Here is a 12,855-nt window from a genome sequence, read left to right on the forward strand (position 1 = left end):
AGTTCCACAGTCTGGGAGCAACCCCCCAAAAGCCCCTCTCCAAATGTGCCTGAGTGGGTGGTGGGACAGAGAGAAGGTCCTCCCCAGTCAATCACAAATGTCTACTAGGTTAATAGAAAGAGATACGGTCCTTCAGATAACATGGACCAGAGCCATATAGGGTTTTGTAGTTCAAAACCAGCACTTTGAATTGTGTCAAGAAACGTGTTGCAGCCAGTGGAGCTGTTGCAACAGAGGAGTTGTCCACTCCCTCTAGGCACCCCCAGTTATCAGTCTGGCTGCTGCTCTTTGGACCAACTGAAGTTTCTACGCACTTTTCAAAGGCAGCCCAATGTAGAGTGCATTACAGAAACCCAACTGGGATGTAATCCAGGCATGTATTCCAGATCTGACTTCTCCAGGAACAGGTGCAGTTGGCGCACTAGCTTTAACTGTGAAAAAGTACTCCTGGTCACGGTGAACCTGTGTTTTCAGGGGGAGTGCAACCCCATCTAACACAGCCTGAATCCCTAATGCCAGATCTGTCTTACGACTGACCAGGAGCACCTCTGTCTTGTCTGGATTAAGCTTAAATTTGTTTGCCCTCATTTAATTCATTACAGCCGTCAGGCACTAGTTTAGCACAGGAACTGCTTCCTTGGAATTAGATAAGAGTTGGGTGTCATCTGCGTATAGATGGCACAGCACTCCAAAACTCTGGATGACCTTTCCCAGCGGTTTCATGTATATGTTGAACAGCACGGGGGACACCAGAGAGCCCTGAGAGACCCCACAGGCTAGTGGCCAATCAGTCGAACAGGAGTCCCCCAGCATCACCTTTTGAGAACGTCCCTCCAGGAAGGAATGGAGCCACTGCAGGATAGTCCCTCCGAGCCCATCCCAGCAGGATACCATGATCAATGATATCAAAAGCTGCTGAAAGGCGCAGGAGAACCAATAGGGGCACACTCCTCTGTCCAGTTCTCTGTGTAGGTCATCCACTAAGGCGACTAAAGCTGTCTCGATCCCATAACTAGGCCTGAAACCAGACTGAAATGGATCTAGATTAGTGGTTCTCAACCTGCGAGTCCCCAGATGTTTTGGCCTTCAACTCCCATAAATTCTAACAGCTGATAAACTGGCTGGGATTTCTGGGAGTTGTAGGCCAAAACACCTGAGGACCCACAGGTTGAGAACCACTGATCTAGATAATCTGCTTTTTTTTTTTTTTTTTTTAAACTTAGTTGTAATAATAATTTTGTAAAATAATTCCGCATACCCAATGACTCCATTCCTCTTTGTTTTCTCCTTGCAACATATTAAACATCTGTAAAGATGCAACTAACCAATAACAAATCTATTATCCCCATTTTCTTTTTTCTTCCCTTCCCCCCACCACTCCCCACTTTCCTAGTAAATGTTTAATAAAATTATTTGGAAAAAAGATAATCTGCTTTATCCAGGAACCCTTGGAGTTGAGAAGTATCTTATGTGACTCTATGGTCAACCTCCTCCAGTCATGTTGGAGAACCTAGAAATTTCTAAAGAGAATACATTTCTAAGAATTTCTAGGTCTTCCTATGCAATTGTATGGTCAGCGTCCTGTGGAAGATGACCATAGAGTTGTGATGGAACATCTAGAAATTCCTAGAAAGGTGGTCTGAGGTAAAAAAAAAAAAAAACCCAGCAATTTCTTTATTCATAGTTTTTCACTTCCATGGAGATCCTGTGTCTCTAGCTCCTGTGTATATGGAGGACTGACTGTGTAATTGAGTACAACAAAGCTGTTTGTTTCTCTTCTCCTCTCCTTACCAATGCTACAGTCTGCCCAGGTAGCACTGTGAATGAAACATCATTCAGGACTTCCTTCCTGTGAAGAGATTTTACAAAAGGGAAGAGTCAAGTTTCAAACCTTTTGCTATTTAGCAAAACCTCCTGCATTTCCTGCACCTGCTACAGCTCACTTCCAAATGCCATAACCTCACTCTCATACATGCAGACACACAGAGATGCACAAAACTGCACACTTCTTTGGCCCATTTCACACCTGTCCTGCCTCCAGCCTACTTTCCCTCTCCCCTGGTGCAAACTGAATATATGGATGATAATAATCAGTAAGGGTGCTCTGTGGAAGATCTTTAAAAAGAAATCAAGTATTTATAAAGTGGAGGAGTGTCTTATTAGCATATTGTCATTTATGGATCCTGAAATTTTATTTGCTCTTAATCAGAGTGGAACTGAGAAATGCAAACTTAGATAAATAATTTTTCTGGGTTGCAACTCCTCGATTTCTGGAAACTGTAATACTAAAAAAGTCACATTTCTAAGCTCTGTAAAAATATTTCTGTTTAGCAATCTTTCTCACACTAGTCAAAATCCCACTGGAGCATTTTACCATGGTGCCACATACTTCACATCTTTGGTGTCATACTCACCCCACCCACCCCCCCAGCAGTCATACCTTTGGTAAAGTCCCTCAGCACCTGCTCTTCATCCTACGTATCAACTTCTTCCACTGCTTTCCCAGACCCACATTTCCAGACTCATAATATACATCTCCGTCCACCTTACCCTTCCACGTAGCCAAAATGAACATTTTCAAACTCCACACGTCCTGCCACGAACCGAAGATCCCTGGCACCTGGTTCATCCTTCACCTGGAAATATTTGTGATATTGTATGGCAGCCAGGGACAATTTGATCGAAGCATTGGTACTTATGCAAGAAAAGGACGACTGTGGCTAGAAAAGTGACTTTGAGAAACTTTAGTCTCAGAATTATCAGGACTGGGTGCATAAACACTCAGCACTTGATATGAGGGATTACTGTCCCTTTTGTGTTCAGTCAGTCCCAGGCATCTCCCCCTAGACTGGACTGATAGCTGAGTCTTATTGTGACAATGACTCAGTATCCCACGAGGGCAGCAGCTATGAGATGCAAAGCAGTCTCATTCGATTCTCAAGCTAGCTGATGTTTTGCACCAAGCACCGCTTCACCCCCCCCCCCCCCCCCATTTTTCAGGGTCTGGTACCCTATTATTAGTGTATTCACATAGTTACCTGGAAACTCAACAGGGACTAGAAGCTGATGTCTACCTTGCTAGCACCAGCCCATGGTTCACCACTTTGACTAGCACTGTAATCTTCGCAATGAAGCAGCTGCCTCAAATTGCCCTATAAAAGGGCTGGCCCTGTTCCAGAATCACACTTCAGGAATGTTCTGAAGCAAGTCATAATGGCATATTCCACCGTTCTCTTTAATTTAGTAGTCTTGTAATCAAAGAAATGACTAAAAAATGGAGGATGCACCTTGGCTATCACGTATACAATCCTCTAATCCAGAGTTTCTAACAGCTGGTAAACTGGCTGGGATTTCTGGGAGCTGAAGTCCAAAACACCTGGAGGAGCACAGTTTGAGAAACACTGCTCTAATCCTTTTAAAGGGATTACTATAATAGTGGGATAGGACAAAAAAGCAACACAGCTGATCCACTGCAGCAGAGGGAGAGTCTCAACATACCTCCTGTTCCTCATCGAAGAGATCAAACATGTTCTCCATGTCAACAAATGAGGACTGGATCATTCTAAAAAGGAGAAACCGAACCTTCAATGCATCATTCGCAAGCAAAGAAGGGAGACTGCAGGACTAACTCATTCCCCTTCTGGTAACAAGGAAAAATAAGAGAGCAGGACAGCCCTGGATTCACTTCCCCAAATGCAGTAATCAGTCAGACCTCTGACATAAAAGCAACTCACAATGTGTCACGTTTCCATCACTAGTAAATGTTCCCAATCCATTAACACATGTTCACACACTCAGTTTGTTGCAGCAAACTATGAACAAGCAAAGGAAGGAGAGGTGCAAAGGCAGCCCAAATTCTTAGAAGGAGGGGAAACGTCCCTCCACACTTGCAATACCAAAGGCAAAGTTCAAATTTCCAAGCTTAGATTCCTAGAACTGAGGAAGCCTTAGGGAATAATCCTAGGAGCAGAGGTCCACAACAAACTGAGCACTTTGATATTAGAGGCTCAAGTTTATCTAAATCCCTGGCAGGATCTTGCTGACAGGAAGAGAGCAAACATTTGGGCTGTTAACACCCTCGAGTACTAAGTGGCCATTAATACTATTTTTTTCCCAGTCTATAATATTTTAACCCCAAACAAGATTCTCATATTTTATAACTGCATTGTGTTTGTTCAAGTCATAACATCAGTCCCTTGAAAAAAACTGCAGCCCTATCCAGCCCAGCATCCTGCTTCCCATAGCGTCCAATCAAATGCCCAACGGGAAAATTCAGAAGCAAGACATGATTGCAGCAACATATTTTGCTTGCACTTTCCAAAATTCATCTTCAAGAGACTGACAGAAAAATTTAAGTATTTTGGCTAAAGCCAGAGGTAGCCCCATTCTCCATTAATTAGTCCAATCTCTTTTTGAAGTGTTTCACTCATATTTCATTGGAGTCTTGCATGGTATTTTCCCATTACAGACAATCCCAAATCTAGGAGGGTACAGAAACTGACATTCTGTTGGCCAGTCTGTTGCCAAGTAATGTCACCTTATTTTCCCAATCATTACTTACATAGAAATGGTTCCTCTAATTAAATCCGCACCCTCTTATTTCTATCAGCCGAATAAGTGACCAACATACATAACAAAATAAAATTAACAGAAGGTTACCTGTAATAGGTACCAAACCAGTTCAGAGGCACATATAGCTGGATGATGTATGTGCCAAAGAGAACATAATCACCCACCTGGAGGAAACAGAGAGGCAGGTTAGAGCCAAAGCAATGATCTTACCTTGCAATAGAGGATAGAAGTACTTTGATTCCTTTTCCTTGTAAGTCTGAGCAAAAAGTAAGCTGCTTTACCCCAAAATGAACCATTTCAACAGCCCCCCCATTTCAACAACTCCCACTTGCAACTGAAGAGCTACTACAACCCAAGCCCTGTCTTACCACAATTAGCTACTATCCACCACAAGCAGACTGCAGAAGCTGTAGGCAACTACCCTATATACTCATGAATAAGTCTAGAAATTTCTGCCAAAAATTCAGCCGGAAAAACCTGGGTTGACTTATCCAAGGGACAATGTAACTACAGGCAGTCCCTGGGTTATGAACAAAATAGGTTCTGTAGGTTTGTTCTTAAGATTAATTTTGTATATACCGTATATACTCAAGTATAAGCTGAGTTTTTCAGCTCTTTTTTTTAGGTTTATACTTGAGTCAAAGTTATTTATTATTTTACTCTGTTGTTATTATTATTATTACATTTACCATTTTACTCTATTATTATTATTATTATTATCATCATCATCATCATCATCATCATCATCAAATTTATATTTTTTGTTGTTCATTCGTTCAGTTGTTTCCTACTCTTCGTGACCTCATGACCAGCCCACACGAGAGTTCCCTGACGGTCGTCACCACCCTCAGCTCCTTCAAGGTCAATCCAGTCACTTCAAGGATACCATCCCTCCATCTTGCCCTTGGTTGGCCCCTCTTCCTTTTTCCTTCAATTTTCCCCAGCATCATTTTCTTCTCTAAGCTTTCCTTTCTTCTCATGATGTGGCCAAAGTACTTCATCTTTGCCTCTACTATCCTTCCCTCCAATGAGCAGTCAGGCTATTATTATTATTTCATTTATGATTTTCTCTATTTATTATTAGTATTACATTTATTATTTTACTCTGTTTATTATTATTATTGGAAGGCTACGTAAGCACATTTACATTGAAGAAGGTTAGAATAATAGTTTAATCAGAGTTAGAAGTCTTATCTTAAGCTACAGTTTTATGTAAATATTCAAAAACATTTAACCTACTGATGCATCAATTAATGTAATTTTATTGGTATCTATTTTTATTTTGAAATTTACCAGTAACTGCTGCATTTCCAACCCTCTCCTTATACTTGAGTCAATATGTTTTCATAGTTTTTTGTGGTAAAATTAGGTGCCTCGGCTTATATTCAGGTCAGCTTATACTCGAGTATATATGGTAATTTGGAAATTATACATTTTTAACTCCAGCCAAATTTTTTTTGGATAGGATAGAGAAGGAATAACATCCCCCGTAACAACTGTTCAGAAGATTTCACTTCACTTTCTGTCCCTGTGACAATTGAATTTTGAAATTTTGGGGTTGTCATGAAAACAAGGATTGGTGATAAAGCTTCAGTGGAGAGGGAGACACCTTTTCCCCATGATAACTCTTTCAGGAGTGAATTCCACTTCCTAGAGATAGAATTTCTCTCACTTCCTGTTGACTCACCCCCCATTTGTAACTAGGCCAGGTGCAAGTTGGAAGTTTGTAACTCAGGTTACTGTATCTAAAGTTGTACCAAAAAGGAATCATCCCTTTCTTTAAGTAAAGTGGTGAAAGGAAAGAACTTAGTCCATCCTGGGATAACCTAAAAGAAGCACCTTTCTACTCTGATTATGATGATGATGATGATTATTATTTTTATTTGGGTGTGGAAATAGCAGCAGTCAGAGGTAGGGTGGCCCTTGGGGTTTTATTGGTGCTTTTCCCCTCTTGATTCCTCTAGAGGTCATATTAAAATCCATAATTTTGACCCCTGCTCTTGGATTATACATAAAGTAAACATATACTAGAGTATATACAGTAGATCAAACACATGGTGTGACTCCAACGCTAGTTAACTCCAATCAGAATGCCTGGTCAGGGTTTATGGGATCTATACTCCAAAGAACAAGTGGATGGCCACAATTTCTCCACCCTTCCCAAAGGAAAACAAGCTATCCCAAGATCACTAGTCAAACCAAGGAGACTGAGGATGATGGGAAAAGAGGTGAATTGCTTCCTGGAATCTCATATACTCTGAAAAGACAGACCTAGACCAAGTGAGTAAAACAGAGAAACAAATCTGTCTTACAACAATGTTTATCAGGAATCTGGATTTACTAGTAAACAGTGTGCCTTAATAAAAAAAAATGTTTTCTTTGGAATTCAGCCCTGCTCATTTACATTCAATTTCATTTAATCTAGGGATAAAAGGCCCTCTCTCCACATACACAATTATATCTGTCCTTTTCCAGCAACCTCGGGTTGTTTTTTTTGTCTCCTATTGTGTCCTATCATTAGGACTGCACTCCATATGGGAATGTGTGTTTTCACATCTGGAAAATAAACCCCAAAACATGCTGGTCTCTTTCTTCTGATGTTGGTGGAAACTAGCTCCCATTTGGTGTGGTTCCCCCTCCGCCACCACCCTTAGATCTCTTAATTGGTGACAAACCTTTTCCAGCCCGAACTCTTGCTTGCAATTGCTTTTGTTCTCAACGAGAGGTCTGATTCGCCAATCTGTTTTTGTTTTAATCTCTACTCTCAGCTGCCCATTTTCTCAGCATGAGTTGAGTGGTAGCTTTGGTCTCTATTCGGCACTGAATTCAGCAAATACTAATTAGCCTTCACAAAGTCTTTTCAGAAACTGCAAAAGCTCTTAGGGCCCCTCGTTCCTTCCCACTGATTAGTCTGACCATATTCTGCAACTTTTCCAAATGGGACCTGTGTGGTGCAAGTCCGTCCACCTCCCCTGTTCTCTAAACATAACAAAATATGAGAAGAACCATGCTGGATCAGACCAGAGAACAGTGTGGGGGCCAAACTGATGCCTACAGCAAGCCCACAAATAGGACATAGGTGTCAAAGTTCCATCTTGCCTCCCAAACACTGGTACTGAAAGACACAAAGGTGGTTCTGCCATTCCTTCCTCTGAAATATAGCCTCTATTGCCTGATATTTGTTGGCAGCCTCCAATCCAAGTACTAACCAACAATGACCCTGTTTAGGTTCAAGATCATAGAAAAATCATAGAACCATAAAGCTGGAAGAAACCATAAGGGCCATCCAGTCCACCTCCCTGCCATGTAAGAAAATACAATCAAAGCACTCCTGTCAGAGGGCCATCAACCTCGGCTTAAAAAGCTTCAGGGAATGAGATTTCCCCATGCTATTGTTTCGGTGGAATCTCTTTTCCTTCCATTTGAATCCATTGCTCCATTGTGTCCCAGTCTGCAAAGCAGCAGAACACAAGTGTTTTCCCTCCCCAATGTGACAACCTTTCAAATATGTAAACATGGCTGTCCTGGCCTCTCTTAACTTTCTCTTCTCCAGAGTAAAGATAACTGAGCAACTTGCAACTCAGACAGGTTCTGGTGCTTTTAGGCTGGGTGTTTTGGAAGTAATGTTTCTGATACTAGAAATTATATATTGCCATCCTGTCTAATAGCCATTAATGCTCCTAATTTCCATTAATTCAAGTAGTTAGTAACACCAATTGATGTGGCAACAATGGTTCTTTTGGTTATGTTTTTTTGTAGTCAGATAATTAAACTACTCAAATATCTAACTTAATATAGGGGAGGGACCAGACCTTGGGAAAGTTACTTTTGTGGACTATAACTCCCATTTCTACGCTAATCAGAATGGCTAACAGACATGCTAATAGGGGTGGGGGAATGGGGTTGTCAGTCAAAAAGCATCCAGCCACTGGCAGACTTACATGGAGTCTCCTCTTGGTCACATAGTAAGCGCACAGTAGGGATCCCGCTAGCAGACCTAAACCGATCACCACATTCTGTGTCTGGTTCAATAGTGCCAGTGATGCGTTGACTTTCCATTCTGAGCTCTGATAAGAGGAGAAGAAAGTAGATCCCTCAGGCATACCCCAGAAGTGTTCTGCACAGCCAACAGATCTCTTGCCCCTCTAATTTCCACACAGCAGGAACCTCCCATACCCAATGGCAAGACAATTGAGATAAACCATGAAAAGGAAGGACAAAAATAAATAAAACATAATACTTGCTATCCACAAGCTCCAGCCCTCCATAGCACCATTTGTAAAATGGCAAGATATAATCTAGGCCTACTTTCCTGAGGACAGAAATATGGTTGATAAGGGAGAAATAGGGGGAAATGAGGGCATAAAGAAGAAACCTGCCCAAGAAAACACAAAGGACATGGAGGATACATCTTCCATTGCCTCAGCTTAATCTTTCTATACCTGATACTTCAAAATGGCATCATTGAAGCGGGAAGCCTCGTAGTTCTCAGCATTGTAATATTTCACCTGCAACAAACCACAGGAGGGATCAGTCAATGTCTGATAGAAACAGCCAGCCACCCAACATCCCTCCATTAACAGAGATCTCCACTCAAACAGAGACCTCAGATTAAGTTCTCTTCTTTTTCCATCTAAACAAAAATGAGGAATGGGAACTATTTTGGGCACTGTGAGGAGTAGGATTGCTCTGCCACCCCCAATGTGTAAGGTTATAGTACCGTCTCAAAGTTGAGAAGTGAGTCAACAGCACGAGACTTGGCCTCATTGTCACGAATATTCATGTCACGACGGTACTTTGTGCGCCACTCGGTCATTATAATGGTCAAAGCTATGAAAAAAGACAGAGGACCCACATTACTTCCGCAAGAACACAAGAGGAATACCAGAAATCTTTTCATTTCTTTCCAGTCTCAGACATAACCAGGAGTGTGTCTAAACACCAGAAAGAAGGTAAACTCTGCCAATGTTTGCTTCCTAAGATGTTTATCCTTTGAAGTGAATTATTGAACGTTTCCAGTCTTTATGAAGAGAGCTTAAAAGCATGAAGGCCCACTGCTGTATGGATAACTGCATTCAGGTTCAGAGCTAGGAATGTTGAGTTGGAGAGACCAGCATAGCAAAATGAAAAACAGGTCAGGTGTGGTACTTCTACATAAAAATTAAATAGGCTCCCCATAATCCACCTGGAAAGAAATACGTCTATAGGGTGGACAAAGACATTTTCTCAAAGAGTGGTCTGTACTTGCTCAGAGTGAGGAGACAAGGGGAAAGTTTGAGTGGCTGGGCATGCATCCTTCCTCACTTGCCAAACTGGGTCTGAAAGTTAATGCCTGGCTGAACTAATGGATATACAGCATCCATTCTATTACAACTAAAAGATTACTACATGCAAAGCTAAGCAGAATTGAGCTTGGCTAGTACTTGGAATGGAGACAACCAGAGAATAGCAGGGATCCCCATGAAAAACTATGAAAAGAGCTGACCTAAAACCTGGAAAGCCACTGCCAGTTGGAGATGGCAATATTTGGCTTGATGCACCAATTATATGGCACAACTTGTTGGCTGTGACTCCTCTAAGTCACATAGATTTCAATGAGACACAAGTAAGTTCACCACAGGTTCAATCTAGGCTAAGGCAAGTTAAGTATATTTACATGGATTGCTTGTTTTGCACAATTTTCCTATGTTTATCATATAAAGGATGTGGATGTATGCAAGTATCTTCCTCTATGAGCCATCATTGAGGTTAAGATCTTCTTGGGAGGCCCTGCTCTCGGTACTGCCTCCATCACAAGTGTGGTTGGTGGGGACGAGAGACAGGGCCTTCTCAGTGGTGGCTCCTCGGCTCTGGAGCTCTCTCCCCAGGAGGATTAGATCAGCACCCCCCCCCCTTTTACTGGCCTTCAGAAAGAAAAAGAAAAAGACATGGTTGTGGGACCAGGCTTTTGGCCAGTAATGCAATGCAAAGAATAATCAGGAAATGCGTGCTATGACAATTAGAATGGCCATGGTATACGATTTTTGGATCATGTGATTTTAATATTTATACTAGGATGTTTTTAATACTTTGTTTTAATGTTTAAATGTTTATGTGTTCAATGGTTTTAATTTATAGTTATATGTCAGTGTTTAATCACTGTGATTTGATTTTATTATATGTATATTGGCATTGAATTCTTGCCATTAATGTGTTGTAAACCACCTTGAGTCCTCTCAGGGGTGAGAAAGGCAGTATATAAATATACTAAATAAATAATTAAGTCTCAGTTTGGCTGTGAATCCCCTGTTCCACAGGTTCTGAAAGGAGTGGAAAGTGCACAATGGGGTTTTCTTTTGAGGATGGTGGCTAAGTCGTAGTGGGACTCTCTCCCTACCCACCATACCATCTCCCCACCCTCCACCAGCACTCACCAAGGTATAGAGCCATGCAGATGAAGATGATGAGGCCAAACCAGGCACTGAAGGTGGTAGTGAAATACACAATAGCAATGATGATATCAGCCACTGTGGGGAAGATGCTGAAGACGATGTAGCTGCAGGTGGGAGAGTCAGATCACATGACGTCCAAGATCCCACCACCACAAAACCCTTCTCCTCCTTCCACCACTCTCCCCGCAAGTCAATAGGAATCTCTGCAGCAGACTCAGTTTTTTCACTGCAACTCCCCAAATCTGCCAATATTTGGAGAATTCTAGTGCAGAAAAAGCAACCTTTTCCAAGTTCTGCCAAGCGCAATAAAGTTCTCTTTTAACCAAAGAATTCATGTACCTGAGCAGATTATTAATGCTGCTAGTGCCTCTGTCCACACTGCGCAACACCTCGCCTGTCTTGCGTTGCAAATGCCATCGAAGGGAAAGGCAATGGAGATGCCTAAGTAGATGCACCTGGACTTCACGACTTGTGAACTGTTGCACACGTATCCAGAGGAAAGTGCGTGTGTTGCTGATGAAACCAGTGGCACCTAGGGAAAGAAAGTGTGTACATATGTATGTTTAATTTTAATTTGTCTGTATGGTTGTTTTTTTTTAGAAAGTGAATGTTTTGCCTTATATGTTGGAAACCATCCTGAGTCCCCTTAGGGAGATAGGGTGGTTTATTATTATTATTATTATTATTATTATTATTATTATTATTTTATGTTTGTGTTTTAGAAAGGGATGAAGCTTATCCATCATTATCTTAAATGTGAGTCATAATCCAGAAGGAATAGGCCCACATGGTCCTCCAAATGTTGCTAAGAGATTCAAGCATCCCTCACCATCGACTAGCTTGATGGAATTTGCAGTCCAATGACTTTTGGAAGGACCCAGATCTCCCACTCATGCTCTTGAGCACTGAATCTACCTGAAAGGACTGAATCTGCTCTGAATATTACAGACTAGCTTTTGAGGGGTCTTCCCAGATGCGAGCTGAGAACAGGTTGGATCTCTAGTGACAAATGTGTTCTGTCAAGTAGACTGGGAGACCCCAGGTATTGGTTAATAAATTAAGGAAAAAGCAAATCCCAATGACATATGGATCTAGTTTCAAAGATATTGAGTACGTATTAAATGCTGAGCCACAAAATGCTTAAGATGCCAGTTTGAGGAGGGAAAATGGAGGGAAGAAAATGGCCAGAGTACAGCATTGAATTGCTGAATGCCTAATAGTGGATAGCATCCTGAAGAAATAGGATTAGATTTCACTCATACCCTCCCATGTGAAAGATATTATAAGCTTTTGAGGGCTCTGACACATTTGAAGCCCTGGGAGACTGTGATGGGGCGGGGAGGTGTGAGGGCAGGAGGTTGGGTTTGTTAGTGTTAGAGAAAATGTGTTTCCTCTGGAACTCATTAATTCTTCTCCATGGACCCTTTCAGCTGCCTAGGGGACAAAGCCCTTAACAGCTTAAAGCTTCCTACAATGAAAGGAAGGGCAAAAGAAGGTCAGTGGGAGTCCACCAAGCAAGGAAAACCCTTGATCCTAATTCCTACCCACCTTGCAGCTGTGCTGTACAGCATAGAAAGACAGGAATAACACAATTCAGGTTCTAACTAGTTGATCAGTTCTATATTCCCCTTACAGAAGGCAACATGACAAGCTAATTGTGCTACAGATATGGAGGCTCAGGGCTAGACAGGCAGGAAGCTTATCATCTAGCTCAACAGTCCTGCCATTTTTGAGCTACCCCCACCATATGCAGCAACCAAATTCTCCAATCTGGATTAGAAGTTTCAGCGCCTGCTCTATATGACGACTCCCGGTGTATAAGACAACTTCCAGCGTAAAAGATTACTCTCGC

The 12,855-nt window shown here is 41.8% G+C and overlaps 1 protein-coding gene across 1 annotated transcript in view; it reads right to left on the reverse strand.

Moving 5' to 3' along the window:
• The window catches only part of ABCB6 (ATP binding cassette subfamily B member 6 (LAN blood group)), a 58,181-nt gene that overhangs the window by 11,700 nt on the left and 33,626 nt on the right, over window positions 1-12,855 (reverse strand). Inside the window, exons 6-14 of the mRNA XM_060773143.2 lie at window positions 11,343-11,535; window positions 10,986-11,107; window positions 9,293-9,402; window positions 9,015-9,080; window positions 8,514-8,639; window positions 4,660-4,736; window positions 3,499-3,562; window positions 2,551-2,636; window positions 1,792-1,849 (exon numbers count right to left, since the gene is read on the reverse strand). Coding sequence (XP_060629126.2) covers window positions 1,792-1,849; window positions 2,551-2,636; window positions 3,499-3,562; window positions 4,660-4,736; window positions 8,514-8,639; window positions 9,015-9,080; window positions 9,293-9,402; window positions 10,986-11,107; window positions 11,343-11,535 — 902 coding nt within the window. The remainder of the gene's footprint in view (window positions 1-1,791; window positions 1,850-2,550; window positions 2,637-3,498; window positions 3,563-4,659; window positions 4,737-8,513; window positions 8,640-9,014; window positions 9,081-9,292; window positions 9,403-10,985; window positions 11,108-11,342; window positions 11,536-12,855) is intronic.

Source organism: Anolis sagrei, chromosome 1 (genome assembly GCF_037176765.1).
Source record: "Anolis sagrei isolate rAnoSag1 chromosome 1, rAnoSag1.mat, whole genome shotgun sequence".
In the NCBI taxonomy this organism is placed as follows: Eukaryota; Metazoa; Chordata; class Lepidosauria; order Squamata; family Dactyloidae; genus Anolis; species Anolis sagrei.